This window comes from Dama dama, chromosome 19 (assembly GCF_033118175.1).
Source record: "Dama dama isolate Ldn47 chromosome 19, ASM3311817v1, whole genome shotgun sequence".
Lineage (NCBI taxonomy): Eukaryota > Metazoa > Chordata > Mammalia > Artiodactyla > Cervidae > Dama > Dama dama.
The window spans coordinates 47,736,389-47,757,860 of NC_083699.1; the positions used below are offsets into that span (position 1 = coordinate 47,736,389).

The following is a 21,472-nucleotide window of genomic DNA, read 5'->3' on the forward strand; positions in this document are numbered from 1 at the left end:
ACTGAGGGCAGACGCACCGACTGCACGGGCGTCCCCCGCCCCTCCCCCGCGGCTCAGCGCGGTCGCCGGAACCGCCCGACTCGTACGGCCTCCCCGCGGCGCGCCCGTGGCTCCGCCATGCGGGTTGAGGGCACGAAGCAAGGACGCACGCCCAGCTCGCGCGGTTCCTCTCGGCCCCGGATGTGACTATTTGGCTGCGGCGCCTCCCGCCCTACGCTAGACGGGATTGGGCGCTCGCCGGTGAGGTCATCGCCAGGCGCCTAGGTGGGAAGCGGGAAGCGCAGGTATGAGGTTGGCGCGGGTGGGTTTCAGGCTATCCTCCCTCTTTCCCCCTTTTTGATATAGTGACCTCGCGTTGGCTTTTTTGGTCCCCTTTTCCTATAAGGTTTACCTGAGTCATTTGCGTCCCTGCTTGACCATTCCAACCTAACGCAGGAAGCTTCGCTCTCCTTACTAGCCAGTCCTAGCTCCGCCACCTTGAGTTTGAGTTAGATCTTCTTCCTTTTCCTTCGCCTGCTGAGGTCGTGTTTTCCTGGTCAGGCGTTCTTGTTCTCCCTTAGTACCAGTGCTTATCAAAACGTGTGTGCTAGCCTGTATATAGCGTGTGAGGTCGCCACATCTGAATATCTCCCGCCCCCCTCCCATGTTTGGGTAACCTTAAAGTACTCTTTAAGTGCTACATTATTTTGGACAAAATATGGCCTTTCCCAGGCTTTCCTACTAACCCACCGATTAGTAGGCGAATTGAGGTGTGTTTTTAACTAATTAGACATTCTAGTAGGGAGAAGGACATGGAGGCTATAATTAAGAAAACTTCTTGGAAGGGAAAGAATTTCAGCATTATTTAATCATACTACGTTTTCCTAGGTGGCCAGAACGTTTTCCGACAGCCTTTAAAGAATGCTTGGTAAGAGAAAATAATAACCGTCATGTGAGACAGGCAATCTACTGGGGCCCTTTACGGGAGAGTTTGTATAACTCTCAAAGCAACATTGCAAAGTAATTGTTATAATAGTAGGGCTCACAGATTACCCTAGTAGTCAATGCCACTGTCTTTCCTTTATGTCGTAAGGAATCTTTTCGAAAGCTCTCCTACTGTGAATAATCCATTTCTTGTTTTCCAGTAAAAACAAAAGAACAGCATCTACCATCTGTTAAGTGGTGTTTGATTACTACTTGCCAGTCCCTTCTTAGATGTTTTTTCCTCCAAGCTTAGTCACTCAGATTCTTTTCTTTCTTACTAGTGTCAGTGCCACAGCCCTTCAACCACTCACTTTGGAAAACTGAAATGTGTGAAGAAAAGTTGACCAGTATACTTACTACAATGATAGTGACTATCATATTATTTAAACCTCAGGCTAGGGAATTTATTATTCATTTTTCAACTTTCAACCATCCCAGGAAGGCAGTCCATGTTTTGTATGGAAAGGCACTGAAGTTTCTTTTACATCTTCAGGGATAGAGTTGGTCCATCCAAGAAGGTGACAAAGAAGAGACAGAATGAACAGCTTTAAAGGCACAGACCCTTGAAAAGGACAAGTGGATAATGGAGATATGACAGGAGCAAGCACTTAGCATTCAGTTATTAAAGACATTGGCCTCTATCCTGTCTGCCCTGGTATAAGTGAGGGAGAGCCTCTGAAGGATCTGATGAAGTAAATCTAGTCCAGTCAGTGAGGTAACTTTTTTAAAAAAAAGTACCCCCAAGTGGCCGAGGTAGGCTTTCAAAGTAGGAAAAGCTTTCCTTTATCACTACCTCCTTTTTTCTTTCTTGCCTGCTCATCACACTCAGGACCATGTCCCCTCCCCCCATGTTCAGTACTTTCTTTCTGCCCTTTGGCTGCTTAGAACTTCCATCTTGCACTCCACCCTTCATAAATATGTTTTCAAAGTACCCCACCTTCCTCGTCCCCACACTCCATAATCTCATTAGGTGTTGGAAGGAAGGCATCTATTATCTAATTAAACTAATTCACAATAGGAAATGATTAATTACTGTGCTTGACTCTTTAGGCTTCTACCTTTGAGAAGAGAAGCTTGTTGACTTGATACCTGAGTGGAGATAGTGGCACTTAGCTACTTCCAGGTAGCTCTCCAGTCCCAGTGAAACAAAAACAAGAAATGGCAGATTGCCAACTCATTTCTAAAAGATTGTTTTGATTTCACCTATATGTAGTTAATTTTTCCCACTACCTTCTACCACAGCAGTCTGATTAATACTTTTTGATTGAATATTTCAAATAATAGCAAATAACTTCAATTTTGTAGATTAAGTAAAGAAGTGATTTGGCTCGGGGTGGGTAGGGGGTACGCTGGTTGAATCCCTGATCAGTATTCTGTATGATTAAATTAAATGCCTCGAAATGTATGGATTTCTGGAACTTGCCCAGCTCTTTTTCCTAATATTTCCTGTAATAGGTCTCTGTTTTAATTTTTCTGACTAGCTGGGTAATCAGTGAATATTATCCATGTGGTGTAGAGATTAGAAGTTTCATTTGTTCTTTACTCTGGTGGGTAGATATTAAGGTAGAGCTGACCTTGGACTTGTGGGGAATAACAGTCCAAGAGTTACTACTGCTTCCATTATGGAAAATTTTACAGGAACTGTATTGTTGTCTATAGTAGTCTCTTGAAGTGCAAAATTCATTTATTGCCTAACCTCTTACACTTTGGGGTGGAGTTTAACGATATGTATCTTTAAAATTGAATTAATCTTTTCTGGAAAAGAGTTACATTAGGAAGAAAACCAAAACTTTTGTCTGCAAGTCAACCTTTACTTAGGTCCTCTGTGGGTAGATGTGTGGTGGAGAAATAGAAGTACTAGAAACCCTGCTTTGTTTTTGTCTTAGTGAAAAACCTAATATTCCAACACAGATCCAAAACCTTTATGGACACAAAATCCTAAAACTATAGAGGGCAGACTTCTAGACTTTTAAAGTTAATTCATTGTAGAACAATTAAAACTCTGACTTAGGAATAAGTGATCTATACTCTAAAGATTCATTACATAGATAAACTATTTGTAACTTAAGTAGCCTTTTCAATGATTAATTCAAAATTCATATTTTTAGTTAGGATATTGTCTTTATCATGTGAGTCAATAGTCATCACAAATGACAGTTCCTAAGCCTGAATATTAATACCTTTCATTTTAAATTGTGTTGTGTGTCCTTTTTCCTTGGTTTATCTGGAACATTTGGCAAAAGTCCTTGTTATGGTTTGTTGTTGTTCAGTTGCTCAGTTGTGTCCGACTCTTTGCGACCCCATGGACTGCAGCATGCCAGGCTTCCCTGTTCTTCGCTATCTCCTGGAGTCTGCTCAAACTCATGTCCTTTGAGTAGATGCTGCCATCCAGCCATCTCATCCTTTGTTGCCCTCTCCTCCTCCTGCCCTCAATCTTTCTCAGCAACACGATCTTTTCCTACGAGTCGGCTCTTCGCATTAGGTGGCTAAAGTATTGGAGCTTCAGCTTCAGCATCAGTCCTTCCAATGTATATTCAGGGTTGATTTCCTTTAGGATTGACTGGTTTGATTATGGTAGAAAATTATTTAACTACTATGTCAGTACTTGTCAGCAAAAGTCAAATCACCAGAGTTCCCTGTCTTTATCTGCCGGAGTCATTTCCTCTCCAAACCTCTCCTTTAAAATGTATTTGCTTCAGTCTCTATTTAATTAGTTTCTTCTGTTTACTGATTGAGTGCTTCTGCTAAAATTTTTTAAATGTATCTTTGTCTTTTTTTGTACTTTGTTTTGTATATGAAAATTGCTGTATCTGATTTTGTGATTATGTTTCTGTTACTTTGATTACTATTAGATCAGTGTTTGTTTTTTTTTTTGGCAGCCTAGTTAGTGATTTTGTATGTGTGTGTGGCTAAAAGTGGGAGGAAACAAACTTGTGTTGGGAATAGAAACTTTAAGCAGATTAAATTATTCTTCAAAACAGTATTTGGAAATTTATCTTTGTACAACTGAACTAAATTCAGGTATTATATCTGAAAATACTAAAGCAACTATTGCAGTTTCTTAGTAGATAAAACTCTCCTTTGTCTTGTGGAATGAAAAATATAATTTGTTCAGATGATTTGTTTGCTTCCTTTTGTCTGATCATTTAATTGTATAAATTGCCCCAATTTCCTTTTTTGCTTTACCCAGGAGGTAATTGGGTTTCCAGGTGTCGATAGTGGTAAAGAACCCACCTGCCAATGCAGGAGACAACAGACACAGGTTCTATCCCTGGGTCGGGAAGATCTCCTGGAGGGGGGCATGACAGCCCACTCCATTATTCTTGCCTGGAGAATCCTATCCACAAAGGAGCCTAGTAGAGTACAGCCCAGTTGGGGGAGGGGGGCGCAAAAGACACACATCTGAAGCTGATCATAGCACACATCATAGCAGCAGCAGCAGCGGCAGGAGACAGTTAAGGTAGGGGGTAGTATTATGTGGCAATTCCAGTTTAAAGAAACAGGCTGCCTAGCATATCAGGAATCTAAATAATTCACATAAATACTACTGTTATATAAGTGCAAGTAGGTGATAATGTGATTTTTTTTTTTAATGTGAGTATATTTAGAAGCAGTAATGAATTATTAGTAGCTTTTGGTCATTTTCTGTACTTTCAAATACTAACAGGTTAAACCTGTTATCAAGTAGAATTGTTATAAAAAGGTCTTCATTATTTAGAAATTTAGGATTGTTTTCTTCTAGATCCTAAGTACAAATCCTGAACGGGTGACTTTGGGAAAATTATTTTAAATTTCTGAGACTCAATTTAATTATCTGTAAAATGGAATGATACCAATCAGAAATGTTGTTTTGAGAATAAAATTAAAGAACGGACTGAATTAGTCTCCAATGAGAAGACCCAAGGGTTTGCATTTTTAACCAGTTCCCCTCATGATTAGTGGTGTAGTACAGGTTCTCAATGGCTTCCGTGGTGGCTTAGTGGTAAAGAACACATGTGTCATGCAGGAGATGCAGGTTCGATCCCTGGGTCAGAAAGATCCCCTAGACAAGGAACCTACTCCAGTATTCTTGCCTGGGAAATCCCATGGACAGAGGAGCCTGATGTACAGTCCATGGGGACAAAAAAGAGCTGGACTCAGCTTTGCAACTAAAACAACAGGTTTTCAAATTCTAGCATACATCAGAATCACCTGGAGGACTTGTTAAACCACATTGTTGGGTGCTGACATCAGAGTTTCTGATTCAGTGGGCCTAGAGTGGGGTCCAACAATTTATATTTCTAAAAGTTCCTAGGTGATGCTAGTGCTGCTGGAGACCATACTTCGAGAACCATTGGTGTAATATATATGATGCCACTTTGACTAGCCTAATAGAAGTAGCCAAAGTGACGATGATAATACTTTTGTTGAGTTCTCATTACATACCAGGCACTGTTACATGCATTTGACATTTATTATGTCATTTAATCTTTTCTGATCTCATGAAATGGATGTTATTATTACCCCCATTTTATCGAGACGAAAAGTGGGTCATAGATTCAGTAACTTGCCCAGCTGATAGGTAATAGAGCTATTCAAACCCAAAGAGTCTAATTCCAGTGCTCATTTTCCATAAACATTATTCAGATAAAGGATATAACCTGATGATTGTGTGGCCCTTTCTTAAAAAGGACTTTTCTTAATTTAAAATAAGTGTATTTATTGTTTATTTCTATGTGAGCCTCACATCAAAGGCTAGAAGACCAAACTTACCTCGGTACCTGATTGCAAGGAAAACACATGTAGGCATGTGCCAGCCACAGTTTTGTATTAACCAGGCTTTGTAGGCTTGATCTTCAAATGTCTTTTTTTATTGATTGAGTTTTTTAGATGTCTTTTATTTTCTAAATGAAATATTGAATTTGTGTCTTACGGAGTTCTTATGTAAAACATGAGATTATAGTTATCCCCCCTCTTCACAGAGTTACCTGGGTCATTATGGCAGTCAAGTGGACTGGTGGACATTCTTCTCCTATTCTCTGCCTGAATGCAAGTCAAGAAGGGCTCGTGGCTTCTGGAGCAGAAGGTGGAGATCTCACGGTTTGGGGTGAAGATGGGACTCTTTTAGGACACACGTGCTTCCAAGGGGCAGAGGATGTTACCAACGTCTTATTTTCTCCATCCTGCCCCACCAAACTCTATGCTTCACATGGAGAAACCATTAGCATACTGGATGTCAGGTCTCTTAAGGAACCCTTGGACGATTTTCATGTGAATGAAGAAGAAATCAACTGTCTTTCATTAAATGAAACTGAAAACCTGCTGGCTTCTGCTGATGACTCTGGAACAATCAAAATCCTAGACCTGGAAAATAAGAAAATTAGCAGATCACTGAAGAGACATTCCAATATCTGTTCCTCTGTAGCTTTTCGACCTCAGAGGCCTCAGAGCCTGGTGTCATGTGGACTGGATATGCAGGTGATGTCTTGCAGAGAGTACATGGATAATTTCTAAATGGGATTTGCTAATAGAATCAAATTATTGATCGGGCTAAATATATCTTGGCATTTTCTGTTCTCTACAGACATGCCTTATGTATTTAGGAACCGTAAACTTTATGTCTACTGAGTGTTTAATGCTAATTTGACAAAGTCTAGTAGATTAACAAAGTAATTATTAATCTTTCACTTTTTCTCTATGCTTTAAGACATTCTTAAAACATGAGAATTTGAATATTTGATTCTAAACGTCTGTTTAAACAAACCATACTAAAGACAGAGTTTATCACCCACCACTCTCCATAAAGTTTGTAGTTTAAAAAAAAAGTTAGAGGGCCTGGATCTATTATTGGTTTTACTCTAAATCACTGGAGTGAGAATAGGCATGGCTTCCCTTTGGTGATCACTTACCACTTTACACTGCTTTACATATATTAGTTTTCTTTCTAATCACACCCTGATCATATTGTTTCTTTTTTATAAATGAGGAAACTGAGATTCAAATTGAGTTTTCCCACAGCTGTCTGAATTGGAATTCAAACCTCAATCTCTCTGACTTTAAAGCCTATATTTTTTCTCTGTGACACCAAAGATATTTATTTAAATAGATGATACGTGTGCCCAACACTGTTCTAGGCATTGATCTACTTTCTCAACTACTTATAGTATCTTGTAAGACTCCTGGTCACTTCCAGGCCAGTGATCTTTACCACTTCTCTATCCTCCACACCTCCTTATAATTTAGAAATAAATGAGACTAATTTTAGTTGTTGTCACTCTGACTGCCACCCCGACCCAAAGCTACTGGTCTTTTTACTAGGAAGAATCAGTGGATGTCCTGCTGCACTGGGGCAGCCCCTAAACAAATATTATCCTACCAAAAATTTGTAGTGCCTCTGTTGAGAATCATTTTACACCCACAGGGCACAGTGATCCCATGACATCAAAATTCCTTTTCTACTCCTAGGTCTTGCCCAAAACTTTAATAAATCTACATTTTTCTACACTAGTGAAGATAATCTTACTTTGTTAGGCAGAAAGACCTACACAACCAGTCAGATATCTGTTTTAAGTAGGCTGATTGTACAGTGTTTCTTTGACTACTCATTCATTCATCCTTAAGCTATACCAGTTTTCAATCACTGGTTCATTAACTGGGTTAGGCACGGCAGTCAACCAGTTAAATGTATAGCAGTCACAGATTAGATAAGAAGCAGGCATCCAGAATTTACCATTTTACCTCCAGTTCTAGATGAGAAGGTTTAGTGCCAGGCAGGTGTTAGAGAATACTATAAGAAATAAATATATTGTGAAAAGAAGTCTTTTGCTTTTTGATTTGTCAAGAATTGCTAAAAATTCACTGTAGATTAACTGCTGCATTGGTTTGTGATATATAACAAAAGTGACTAAGATAGTACAGTCATTACTTCTAACTGAAATTACTTCTTTAACTGGAGTTGAAACTATAATTTCTTCCAGTTTGCTTCTTAAAATCTGTTTTTCTGGTATTTTTCTGAACTTTAAGAATAGCCAGCGTATGGAGGGGTCCAAGAATGTCGGTATGATAGTGGAAGGGAGTTTTTATCAGATTAATGAGAATAATTTATCTCTGAATAAGGTGTTTTATCTCAAGGCAGGAACTGAATTATTGCCACACATAATAGATAAATTCAACATACCTATCTTTGTTATTAATTATAAAAATTAGATCCTTTGATTTAGATAGGTTTAAATAGAAAAAGTGATAGTGAAAGGGCCTTTTTTTTCCCCTTGAAAATGAATCTTTTATGTGGAAAGAAATGTTTTTGTATGAGAAATTTTTTAGCAGGGTCACTTTGATATGCTTGCATTCACTTCTGAGTATCACCTCTTTTGAAAGTAGGCTGAGTTGAAGGAAGTTACTTTGAATAGCAAACCAAACCTTAGTATAATCAGCAGTGGTAATATTGTCAGTTCAGATCTGTGCTTTTAACTAAACAAGGTCATGCTTATCCTAGTGTCCCTTTTAAATCATGAGTCATAATTCAGGGATGGTACTAGATGGTAAAATAAAGCTGTCTGTTCTCTCTGAAAGTATGAAGAATATTTTCTTTTTCAAGTTGGTTGCTAACAGGAAGACAGTTGCTGAAGTTTGGAGTAAAATCAATTCACAGAACTTACTGCTTTGTTTTAAATTTTTTTTTCCTTTCTTATCACATTCTTTTTTTAAATTAATTAATTAATTGATTTTAATTGGAGGCTAATTACTTTACAATATTGTGTACAATTACTGTACAATATTGTGGTGGTTTTTGCCACACATTGACATGAATCAGCCATGGGTGTACATGGGTTTTTAAATCACATTTTATCTAAATCCACTTAGTAGGTCCAAGATCATGGTAGAGAACAACAGTAAAAAGCCAAGTATACCAGGATGTCAAATTAGCAGATTTGTTTAGAACTTCTGCTCTTTTCTCCAGGTACTATGCTAGGCATTAAGCTTCCCTGGTGGTGCAGACGGGAAAGAATCTGCCTCCATTGTGGGAGACCCAGGTTTGATCCTGGGTTTAGTGTATTTAGTTGATAGGTATTTCTACTTGTAACAAGCATAGGCTAAAATTAATAAATTTCCTCATTTTCAGTTTTACTTATAGCAGTTAGGGTAGGATGACTTAAAGAAATTGGCATCTGCTTAAGAGTTTGGATTACACATTAAAGGGTTTGTTGATCCAGAGTTACTCAAGAGCTTGTTTTTAGATTATACCTTCCTTGCTGCCCATTGGCATTCTAGTCTTGGCACCAGGGTAGCATCCCACTGGCATGCTGTGGTGCCATGTGAATTTTTGTTTAATATTGCTGGGAATGTATCCTGCTAATCTTTCTCAGACTACTTTGTTAGAAGTAGAATAAGCATGTTCATGAAACAAACTATTTAGAACACTGTGTAACTTCCTCTTATTTAAAGGTGATGCTGTGGAACCTTCGCAAAGCCCGGCCACTCTGGATTACAAATTTACAGGAGGATGAAACAGAAGAAATGGAAAGTCCACAATCACCTGGTCAGCTTTTAAACCCTGCCTTAGCCCACTCTGTGTCTGTGGCATCGTGTGGCAATGTTTTTAGTTGCGGTGCAGAAGATGGTAAGGTTCGAATCTTTAGGGTGATGGGAGTCAAGTGTGAACAGGAACTGGGATTTAAGGGCCATACTTTGGGGGTTTCCCAAGTCTGCTTTCTTCGAGAATCCTATTTGCTGCTTACTGGAGGGAATGATGGAAAGGTAAAGCTGTGGGATGTAAGCAGTGAAATTGAAAAAAAACATAAGAGTCCAACCAAACATACTCACAGGAAGAAAACCAAAAGGGCAACTTACACCAAGCAAGGTGGAAACACTCATGCTTCAGTAACAGGTGAAGATGAACATGGCAAAATTGTACCAAAGTTAAGTATTGAACATGGAGAAAAAGTGAACTGGCTGTTAAGTACAAAAATAAAAGGGTACCAGAATATATTGGTAGCTGATCAAACTAGTTGTATATCAGTGTATCCCTTAAAAGAATTTTAAATCCAATAAAACATTTGAAAAACCACAGCGAAACATTTCGTAAATTAAAAATTAATCCACATTCTTTGTTTAAACTCTTTGTCATACATGGAATAATACCATTCCATAACATGTGAGCAAAAGGAGATAATTGGATAACACTTCATATGGTAAGTGACATATTAAAATTTGGGGAAAGAGAACGAATATTCACTGAGTCCTGATTGTACTCCAGCATTTTACATGTGTTTCATTTCGTATTCCAGATTAATGAAGTGGGTGACTTCCTTCATTTTATTGCCACAGGAATCAAAACTCAGAGATGTTAAGTAACTTGAGGATCCAAGAAAATTGCAGGCACAATTACTTATCTGCAAAGGATCTTCATTGTCTTGTCAAGCCTCTTGCCTTAGGAAAGCCCACATCCTGATCCAAATGTGGTCACCACATTAGTTATAACATTAGTAATTCCAGGATGTCATAAGGATCTTTACCAAGTTGAAAGAGGAAACCTGTTCTTGCTTGTTCTGTGTAAAGCCCAGAATATTTTACTGACAATTGCCTTTTGCTGTTTCTAAGAAAAGTGTTCCAGGGTCAAATCAGTTTAGGATATTATGCAGCCATCCAGGCTGTGATGCTGTTAGGACCAAGAATAAGCTGAAGTTATGAATAAGCAGAAACTCTGACTAAGCAGAAGATATGAGGTAAATAGAAGAGGTTGAGAATAGAAGCCAAGACATTGTGTCTAGAGTAAGTTTTCATCATGCCCTGGATTGCTGATTTTTCTGCATGTTCTTTCAGCTTCTGCTTTAACTGCCTACTCTTATATTCAGAGTTTTAAAGAGAGAATCTGATTAGTTACCATTATGCTGGTTTGTGGAGAATTCTTTGATAAGCTCAATTTTAGAATGCTTGCTGCAGATGACAGAAACCAAATTCAAATTGACTTAAGGAAATAAGGAATTTTTCGGCTCATATAACAGAGAAGTCTAAGACTAATCAGGTTTTTACAGCTGAGGTAGTTAAGCTGATAGGATGTCTGTAGGTGCCTCACCTACAGAAAAAGTGAAAAGTCTTGCCTAGGGATGGGGAGAGAGACTCCTCATAGTAATGTTGAGCCTAGAACCAGCTATGCCTGAAACAAGTATATTCCTAAAGCCTTTTTTTTAAAACTTGTTAACTATTAATAAAAGAGTCCTGACCAATTATGTGGGCAGTCAATAAATATTGCTTAATCTTACTTGAAATTTAAAGCAAGGAGACTACCATCTTGGCCCTGAAATATCCATTGACAGGACCTTGGTCTGACTATTGACAGAAACAAGTTTCTAATCCCAGAACTGGGCAAAATTCTTGGCCATTTTGGGCCTTGAGTTCCTTACTTGAAAGTACAGAGGTTGAATTAGACATTCCCTAAGGTCCCTTCCATGCTACTGTTTATGAAAGGAAACCAACATCATAGTAATACTGTGTCCAGTGATTCTAATATGTATTAAAATGTCAGGAATGACTAATAATCATGGGTCATCTCTGGAGATTTTAGAGAAATCTTTTGGGAAATTACCCAAGTGCAGCATTATTTTAGCTATTAAGCTTTAATAATGTTATGGGAACAAGGTGGGAAGTATTTAAACCAGGATTGAAACATTAATTTTAAACTTCTTTTGGTTGCTGATAACAGGTACCCACTGCCTCAGTGAAAAGGGAAATTTACTATGGGGGGGGGGGGGGGGGGTAGAAGTGCAGAATTCACTCAACCCAGAACAAAAATGTAGCTTGACTCTCCATTTCTAAACAGGGAAGCCGTCAAGAACCAAAACACCTATACTTTCTGTCTCTCAGTCGCTGTGGTCACTTATCTCTGCTTCTTTCACCTGACAAAAGATGGCCTTCTAGGGCTACATCAGCAACCTTTTTCAATTCCAGAACCCGAGTGAGTAGTGTCTAAGTTCCAAGGCCCTGAAGATAATCTGATTGGTCTCACTTGTCATGGGCCTAACTCTGATACAGTCACCTCTGATCAGGAGGATGTTGTCATTTAGTATCAGTATTGCCAAAGGGGCCCCCACATGTAAGGGAGCTAGTTCTCAGGGAAGAAGAGTATGGGTTGAACTTATAGACCCCAAAGATCTACAACCAACTATTGATATTTTGGTAAATTTACGATATGAAAATTGTATGCAAAGTGAACTCTTCTTAGGTCAGTCATTTGGCTACAGTTTGACTTACATTCTCAAGCAATAAGGTATAACTAGATTAGTTAATGAGAGCTTAAAGAAACACTGGTAAAGTAAGCAAAAGAAAGTGCCATAGAGAGAATCATACAGAGAATCAGGATACTTTTTTTTTTACACGGTGCAGCGTGCAGGAAATTGGTTCTCCAACCACAGATTGAACCTGTGTCGCCTAGGGGAAGCATGGAGTCTTAACCACTGGGCTCCAGGGAAGTCCCAGGATACCATTTTTAAATATTGCTTACCTTGATTAGCCAGCCAGCCCCTCAGATAACTGAGTAAGAACTTAAGTGGCCTCACCTTCTAAGTGGGCTTCCAAAGTCCCCAAATCTATAGAAGGCTGAAAATGTGCCCCAAAATACCAGGTTCTAATTCCTGGAACCTGTAAATGTTACTTTATTTGGAAAAAGGTTATTTGAAGATAAACATTACAACTAGTAAAGGATTATGTTAAAGGAACATAATCAAGATAATTATATACTTACCTTTTTACATTATTAGACTGTAAGATGCTTGGGGGCAAGGGTCTGCCTATTGAATTTCAGAACTTGTGGTTTGGCCTGTCCCAGATCCCCCAACTCACAAACAATAATCATTAAGTATTAAATGAAACAAGGGAGATCCAGAAGGTGAAAATGTTAAGAGATGTGGATAGAAAAAAATAAAAATAAAGGTCAGCTTGAAGGGAGCTGGCAGCAGGGTTGCCTGGCAACCAGACTGAACCCTTTGCTTATGCTTTAGGTTATTTTTAATACCAGTTATGAGGGCTACACATAGCTCTCCCAACCAGTGCTCAATTTACAGATACCCAGCCATGCTCATTTCACATTTGATGTTCTCTCCAAATTACAGTCAGTTTGGAGTCTGGGATAGACAGTCCTAAAACTGATGCAGTGCCACCCAGTTGCTTCTCCCTGCCAAGAGCAGAAATACCTTCAGGATTAATCAATCATCCTCTGGCATAATTATGTATAATTCTGATGCCTTAACCTATGAATAGCTCTTCCATCATCTCAGTTTTCCTGTTTATAAGTAGAGAATTAATGAAAAACAGTATGGTACTGCACATGTGTTCTATGAGTGAATTTGGTTTTCTAAACTATTTGAAAGTGAAATACTATGACACTTGACCTCAAAATAATCAGCATGTATCTCCTAAAAAGGTCACTTTTCAACATAACCATATCACTGATACTGTGTCTAAGAAACTTAGCAATAATTCACATTCTTGCTCTTAGCCAGCCAACTGTGACTAATATTCTTAACTAAAGTCTGATGGTGAGAGAGGGTAGCAACCAGAACTGCAGAAGATTAGCCTTGAGCAGGTCTCACAGAGATGAGAGACAGAACAATAAGGATCTTGTGGCTCAGTCTGGAGTCTGAACAGAGGTAGGTCTCCTTCATAGCCAACCCTCTTCCTGTGGCACATTCCCAGTGAGGAATGTTGCCCCTTGCACTGGACTAAGGTTCGTTTTAGAGACTAAGTTGTCAGACAAGAGGGAAATTGTGAGACATTAAGGACGAGTCAACTGAAATGAACAAAACATGCTGTCACCACCCCACCACCTGGGCCACACTCCAACCAGAGAAGCAGGATTTAACCCAGCCCGGAAGAGGGTGTGAGAGGACTCAGAACCCCTCATGTGCCTGGAGAGACCCTGCTGTACCCTAGTGCTCTCAGTGGAGAAAAGGACTGGGCTGAGGCTTGATAGAGCTCCATCAGGTCTTTTTCTCTAAAGCCATAAAAATGCTTGAGGAGAGGGACCCAAAGTTCACTTCAACATGATTTCCCTATAATCATTCTAGGCAGTGAATGAAGACGCATCCAAAGCATCCAGTGATCAAGTAAAAACGATAAATGTTGATACAAAAGGTCAAAATAGGTAGTGACATGAAAGTTGAATGCGTTTTTTTTTTGTTATGAACGAGATTGTTAATCATGTTACAAACCAATGTGTGGCTAGATAAATGCAATGTTGATATTTTATTAAAAATCATTAAGATAGACTCAACTAGGGACTTACCTGATGGTCCAGTGGTTAAGATGCCATACTTCCATTGCAGGGGGGTGTGGGTTTGATCCCTAGTCAGGGAACTAAGATGCTGCATGCTGTGGGGTGTGGCAAAAGAAAAAAAAAAGACTCAACTAAAAAACTGTTGAATCAGTAAAGTTGAAGAGTTTAAAATCACTACACCAAAATGAGTTGTTTTCTATACGCCAACACTACAACATCTGAAAAAAGAAGTGTCTCCTATTCACAATAGGATCAAAGCAATAAAACACATGGGAACAAGAAAGTGAAAGATCTGTAAAATGAAAACTACAAGACTTTGCTGAAAGAAATCAAAGAAGACACAAACAAGTGGAGGGACATCCTGTGTTCACGGACTAGAAGAGAGTATTATTGTTAAAATGTACATGCTCCACAATGTCATCTATAGATTCAGTGTAATCCCTATCAAAATTTCAACAGCATTTTTCAAATAGCAAAAAATAATCCTAAAAATGTAGGGCACTACAAAAGGCCCCAAATAGCTAAAGCAACCCTGAGAAAGAAAGAAAGCCATCACATGTCCTGCTTTGGGACTATACAGTAAAGCTGTAGTAATTAAACCAGTATGGTACTGGCATAAAAATGGACACACAGACCAAAGAAGAAAATAGCCCAGAATTAAACTCCTGCATATATGATCAGCTGTTACTTGACAAGTGGGGAAACAATAGTTTCTTCAGCAAATGGTGTTGGAAAAACTGGATAATCACATGCAGGAAAACTGGATCCCTATCTTACACTAGTCACAAAAAATTAAGTTGAAAGTCTTAAACATGAGACTTGAAACCATAAAACTTACCTCAACAGGAGGAAAGAAGCTCCTTGATACTACCCTTCACAATGATTTTTTGGACCAAAAGCACAAACAACGAAAAGCAAGTAGAACTCCATCCAATTTAAAAGCTTCCACACAACTAAAGAAACTACAAAATAAAAAGGTAACTATAGAATGAGAGAAATTTTTCTTCTAATCATATATTGATTAGATACAGAGTTAATATCCAAAATTTAAAGAACTTGTACAACTCAATAGCGGAAAAAAAAAAAAACATGCAGAGGAATGAAATAGATATTTTTTCCAAAGAAGATATCTAACTGACTAACAGGCACATAAAAACGTGCTCAGCATCACTCCTCAAGAGATACCTCACCTGTAAGAATGACTACTATCAAGAAGAGAAAACAAGTGTTGACAAGGGTTTGGAAAAAAAGAGACCCCTTCTGCACTGTGGATGGGACTGTAAGTTGGTATGCAGAGTCCTCAAAAAACTAAAAATGAAACTAACATATAATCCAGTAATCCCACTTCTGAGTATATGTCCAGAGGAATGAAAACTGGTTATTGAAAAGACATGTCTGACTCTGTGCGACCCCAGGGACTGTAGCCCACCAGGCTCCTCTGTCCATGGGATTCTCCAGGCAAGAATACTGAAGTGGATTGCCATTTCCTTCTCCACAAAGAGACATATAAACTCCGTATTTATTGCAGCATTATTCACAATAACAGAGAAACAACCTAAGTGTGTATCAAAGGATAAGTTAAGATGTGGTACATACATGCAATGGAATACTATTCAGCCAAGAGAAAAAGAAGTTCTGCCTTTTGTAACTGTGGATGGATCTTGAGAACAATTTGCTAAGTGAGATATGTCAGAGTAAGACAAATACTGTATAATATCTATTATACGTGGAACCTAAAAAAACCAAAAGAATAAGAGAGTAAAGTGGTGGCTACCAGAAGCCAGGGGTGGGGAGAAGGGGAGAGATGTTTAAGGGTACATATTTGCAGCTAGTGTATAAATAAGTCCTGGAGATCTAGTGCACAGAACAGTGATTACAGACAACAGGTTGTATTATAAACATTCAACTTGCTAAGAGACTATACCTTGGTTGTTCACAGTGGTGGAAGAGTTAATAACTATGATGAGGTTGAAATGTTAGCTATTGCTGCAGTGGCAATCATATTACAATATAAATGTATCAGATAAATGTGTTGCACACCTTAAACTTATACAATGTTATATGTCAAATGTAGCTCAATTTAAAAAAGAAAAAGTTGGGATTTCCCTGGTGGTCCAGTGGCTAAGTAACTGCCTTCCAACGCAGGGGGGGCGCAGGTTCCATCCCTGGTGCCAAGGGGCAACTAAGCCCATATGCTGCAACTAGAGAGGCCCACACGCCATGATGAAGAGCCCCCATGCCGAAATGAAGACCCAGAGCAGCCCAAAATAAAGAAGAAATTTTTTTAAATTAAAAGAGAAAAAAAAAAAATTACTGGGACTTCACTGTAAGTCCAGTGGTTAAGACTCTGTGCTCCAAGTGCAGGGGCATGGATTCGATCCCTGGTCAGGAAAACTAAGATCTTGTTTGTCACATGACACAGCCAAAAGAAAAAAGGAAAAAATGATTAAGATGTAGTAGAATGTCATTATGTCAGATACAGTCTATATAACCATAGACTGATGAGGAGAGCCTTTATTCTGTAGCTTGTGTGTGTACTCATGAAAGAATGAAAATTGAATAAATTGGTATTTGAACTGAACATATTTTTCTGAAAGACTAAAGCAAACATCTGTGACACAGGATCCCGGCTTCATCTTGCCATTTGATGACACTTCTCTGGGATTCTATCCCTCCCTCTGAAAATAGGAAGTAATAGATGACACCCATACCTACCCAGGATCATTCTTGTATCTTGTGGTCCTTTCTCAGCCAAGCTCTGAGGCTGGCTGAAGTGTTCACAAGCACCCAAACTATACGTCTCAGATTCAGGAGCTAGACAGAGCTGCAAACAGTATAAGCATATGCAGACATATGCTGACATTATGAATTATAAAGACACAGGTGATGGCAATTTCCTCCCTTCTCGATTATTTCTTGATTACTGGTACATACACGTGTTTGGAAAGAGGAATTAAAGCTATGAAAAAATTTTGTTTCTAATATAAAAATACAGATATGCAAGGAGAATTTGGAAGGTCACAAGGCTAAAGTCCTGTAATGTGAAGGGTTTGGGGAAGCAGCAGGCCATGTTCTAACTGGTCAGGTGGTACCCATGTAGCAGGAGGAAAACCAGAGAGCGAAACTGAGGTCTGACTGCATTCCCAGTGATCTGCAATTCTCCCTTATACTTTGTTTACTTTAGCTGCTTTGGCTTATGTAATTGACATCAGTAAAACTAAACTTTTTTTTTGTCTTAATGTGCTTTTGTATGCTTTGTAACTAGAAAAAGTTTTATTCTAACCATGTAAGAGAGGAGACAGCTGCTCTTTCAAACACTGGAAGTAATTGGTTTATGGCACCGGTAGAAACAAGAATATAGCCTTAGAGAGCAAAAATTTTAAATCCATAATTTTGAGGGGAGTTTTTAAAAAAAAACATTAAGGTATAATTCAATACTATATGATTCACCCAATTAAAATGTACAATGGAATGGTTTGTATTAAATTGTAACACCATCACCACAACCTGATTTTAGAAAATTTCTCTCCCTCCCTCCAAAGGAATCCCTGTACCCATTAGCAGTTACTCCCCATTTCTCCTTAAACCACCCTAGGCAATCATTAACCTACTTCCCATTTCTGTAGCTTTGCCAATTCTGGACAGTTCATATAAATGAAATAATATGTGGTCTGTATGACTGGCTTCTTTCACTTAGCATAATGTTTCCAAGATTCATTCATGTTATAGCATGTATCAATACATCATTACTTTTTATAGCCAAATAATATTCCATTATATGTGTTTGTATACAAGTATATACATACACACAAATATATGTATATATATCACATTTTTTATTCATCAGTTGATAGATGTGTAAGGTAGTTTCCACTTTGGGGCTACTGTGATTAATGGACTCAGTGGTAAAGAATCTGCCTGCCAGTGCAGGAGACGCAAGAGACTTGGGTTCAATCCCTGGGCCGGGAAGATACCCTGGAGGTGGAAATGGGAACCCACTCTAGTATTCTTGCCTGGAAAATCCCATGGACTGGACAGAGGAGGCTGGAAGGCTACAGTCCTTAGAGTCTCAAAGAGTCAGACACAACTGTGCAGACACACATACACACACACAGTAACTATGTATTTAATATTTTGAAGAATTGCCCAATTGTTTTCCAGAGTTACTGCAACATTTTATATTCTGAGCAGCAAATTATGAAGATTCCCATTTTTCCACATCCTCACCAACATTTGTTTTTTCTTTTTATTGTAGCCATTGGAATCAGTGTGAATTATTTCAATGTAGTTTTGATTTGCATTTCCTAACAACTTCTGATCTTGAGCATCCTTTTATGCACTTGTCTTGCATGTTTATGGCAAACGTTTTCAGCAAAGTAATTCAATGTGGTATTTCCAATATCATCATCCAACATGGAACACAATCCAATTATGGTCTTTCCAACAAATATTGCTGGAACAATTGGATGTTATATGCCAAAAAACGAACCTCAGCCATTACTTTATACCATAAACAATGGATCATAAGAGCTAATACTGTCAGTTCAGTTCACTTCAGTTCAGTCACTCAGTTGTGTCCAAGTCTTTGTGACCCCAGGGCCTGCAGCATGCCAGGCTTCCCTGTCCATCTCCAACTCCTGGAGCCTGCTTAAATTCATGTCCATTGAGTTGGTGATGCCATCCAATCATCTCATCTGCTGTCGTCCCCTTCTCCTCCTGCCTTCAATCTTTCCCAGCATCAGGGTCTTTTCCAATGAGTTAGTTCTTTGCATCAGGTGGTCAGAGTGTTGGAGCTTCAGCATCAGTCTTTCCAATGAACATTCAGGACTGATTTCCTTTAGGATGGGCTGGTTGGATCTCCTTGCAGTCTAAGGGACTCTCAAGAGTCCTCTCCAACACCACAGTTCAAAAACATTAATTCTTCTGCATTTGGCTTTCTTTATAGTCCAACTCTTACATCCATACATGACTACTGGAAAAACCATAGTTTTGACTAGATGGACCTTTGTTGGAAAAGTAATGACTTTGCTTTTTAATATGCTATCTAGGTTGGTCATAGCTTTTCTTCCAAGGAGTAAGCATCTTTTAATTTCATGGCTGCATTCACCATCTGCAGTGATTTTGGAGCCCAAAAAACTAGTCTGTCACTGTTTCCATTGTTTTCCCATCTATTTGCCATGAAGTGATGGGACCAGATGCCATGATTTTAGTTTTCTGAATGTTGAGTTTTAAGCCAACTTTTTCACTCTCCTCTTTCACTTTCATCAAGAGGCTCTTTAGTTCTTCGCTTTCTGCCATAAGAGTGGTGCCATCTGCATATCTGAGGTTATTGATATTTCTCCCCGCAATCTTGATTCCAGCTTGTGCTTCATCCAGCCCAGCATTTCACATGATGCTAATGCTATAAAAAAGTAGGAAAGACAGAAAAAGATCTTGTGGCTTTCAGTTAGACAAAGGTTTCTTAGGACACAAAAAGCATGAACCATAAAAGAAAAAAATGAAGTCCAAGTTGGACCTCACCAAAATGGAACACTTCTGCTCTTCCCCCCTCCTCAAAAAAAAAAAAAAATTTATGAAAATATAAAGGCAAGCCATAAACTGGGAGAAAATATTTGTAGAACACATATCTGTTAAAGGACTTACATACATATTCATTAAGTTCTTACAACTTAATGAAAAGACAATCCAGTTTAAAAATGAACAAAGAATTTGAACAGACACTTCACCAAAGTGAATTTACAAATAGCTAATAAGTACATGAGAAGGTAAGAAGATATGGGCTTCCCTCGTAGTTCAGTTGGTAGAGAATCCGCCTGCAATGCGGGAGACCCTGGTTTGATTTCTGGGTCAGGAAGATCTGCTGGAAAAGAGAAAGGCTACCCACTCCAGTATTCTTGGGCTTTCCTTGTGGCTCAGCTGGTAAAGAATCTGCCTGCAATGCCAGAGACCTGTGTTTGATCCCTGGGTTGGGAAGAGCCCCTGGAAAAGATAAAGGCTACCCATACCAGTATTCTGGCCTAGAGAATTCCATGGACTGTATAATCCATGGGGTCGCAAAGAGTTGGACACGACTGAGTGACTTTCACCTCACATGAGAAGGCAGCTGATATCAATAGTCACTAGGTAAACACAGTATCACAAGGTTATATCTATATGTATCCATCAGAATAGCTAAAATCAAAAAGACTGACAATGTTGGAAAGGATGCAGAGCAACTGGAACTCTTATATTGTTAAGAATAAAAAATGGATCAGCCATTTTGGAAGAAAAGTTTGGCAGTTTTTATGAAGTCAAACATACTTACCCATGACCCACCAAGTCCACTCCTAGATATTTGCCCAAGAGAAATAAAAACTTAGGTCCATACAAAGGTCCCTACTCAAATGTTTATAGCTACTTATTCATTATAGCCAAATTGAAAACAAACCAAATGTCCATCAACTGGTAACTATTTAAGCACATTATAGTATGTCCATATCAGTGGAATATTATTGAGAAGAGGAACAAACTTGATACATGCAAGAAAATTTCAAAAGCATTATGATACCTAAAGGAAGTCAGACCAAAATACTGTATCATTCTACTTATGTGACACTCTAGAAAAGGCAAAGAAGAAAGCAGATCAGAGGTTACCAGAGGTCAGAGGTGGGTATAGAATTGATTGCAAATAAGTACGAGGGAACTTTTGGGAGTAGTAGGGGTGATGTTCTGTGAGGTTTACCATGATTGTGGGGGTGGTCACATGACTATAAACATTTGTCAAAACGCAACTAACTGTGCTGCTCAAAAAATTATTTTATTAAAAAAATGTTTATTATTTATTTTTTTATTTTGGGCTGCTCTGAGTCTTCACTGCTGTGCGCAGGCTTCCTCTGGTTGAGGAGAGCACGGGCTGCTCTCTAGCTGCAGTAAGCAGGCTTCTCATCGTGGTGGCTTCTCTTGTTGAGGAGCACAGGCTCTAGAGCCTGTAGGCAGCTGTGGTACACGGGCTTAGTTGCCCCACAGCAATATGGAATCTTCCCAGACCAGGGATTGAACCTGTGTCCCCTACATTAGCAGGCAGATTCTTCACCATGAGACCACCAGGGGTGTTCCTGTATTTTTTTAAATTTTTGAATTTTATTGTACATAAATTATATCTCAAAACTGATGTTTTAAAGATTGCTTGCTATAAAAAGTACATTTTCAAGACAAGTTTCTTAGTGTTCTTTTCAAACCTATTACTTAATAACCAGTGTCCTTGTACATAGAACATTTGAA

At 38.8% G+C, this 21,472-nt stretch overlaps 1 protein-coding gene across 3 annotated transcripts; it reads left to right on the forward strand.

Moving 5' to 3' along the window:
- Window positions 1-197: 197 nt before the first annotated feature.
- WDR53 (WD repeat domain 53) lies at window positions 198-10,009 on the forward strand. 3 transcript variants are annotated; one of them, XM_061166909.1, is made up of 4 exons: window positions 236-284; window positions 868-907; window positions 5,925-6,420; window positions 9,388-10,009. In XM_061166909.1, the coding sequence occupies exons 3-4, from the start codon at window positions 5,941-5,943 to the stop codon at window positions 9,982-9,984; spliced, it is 1,077 nt and encodes a 358-aa protein (XP_061022892.1). In that variant the 5' UTR covers window positions 236-284; window positions 868-907; window positions 5,925-5,940; the 3' UTR covers window positions 9,985-10,009. The 3 variants fall into 3 exon arrangements, with proteins under 3 accessions (XP_061022891.1, XP_061022892.1, XP_061022893.1); XM_061166908.1 differs by lacking the exon at window positions 868-907 and having other exon boundaries at window positions 198-284; XM_061166910.1 differs by lacking the exons at window positions 236-284; window positions 868-907 and adding an exon at window positions 4,035-4,423.
- The last annotated feature ends 11,463 nt before the right edge of the window (window positions 10,010-21,472 follow it).

Excerpts from the sequence above, each read along its gene's own strand:
- WDR53 (XM_061166908.1), top strand. The coding sequence starts at position 5,941 with ATGGCAGTCAAGTGGACTGGTGGACATTCTTCTCCTATTCTCTGCCTG. Across the intron at positions 6,421-9,387 it reads CATGTGGACTGGATATGCAG|GTGATGCTGTGGAACCTTCG; the intron begins GTGATGTCTTGC and ends TCTTATTTAAAG.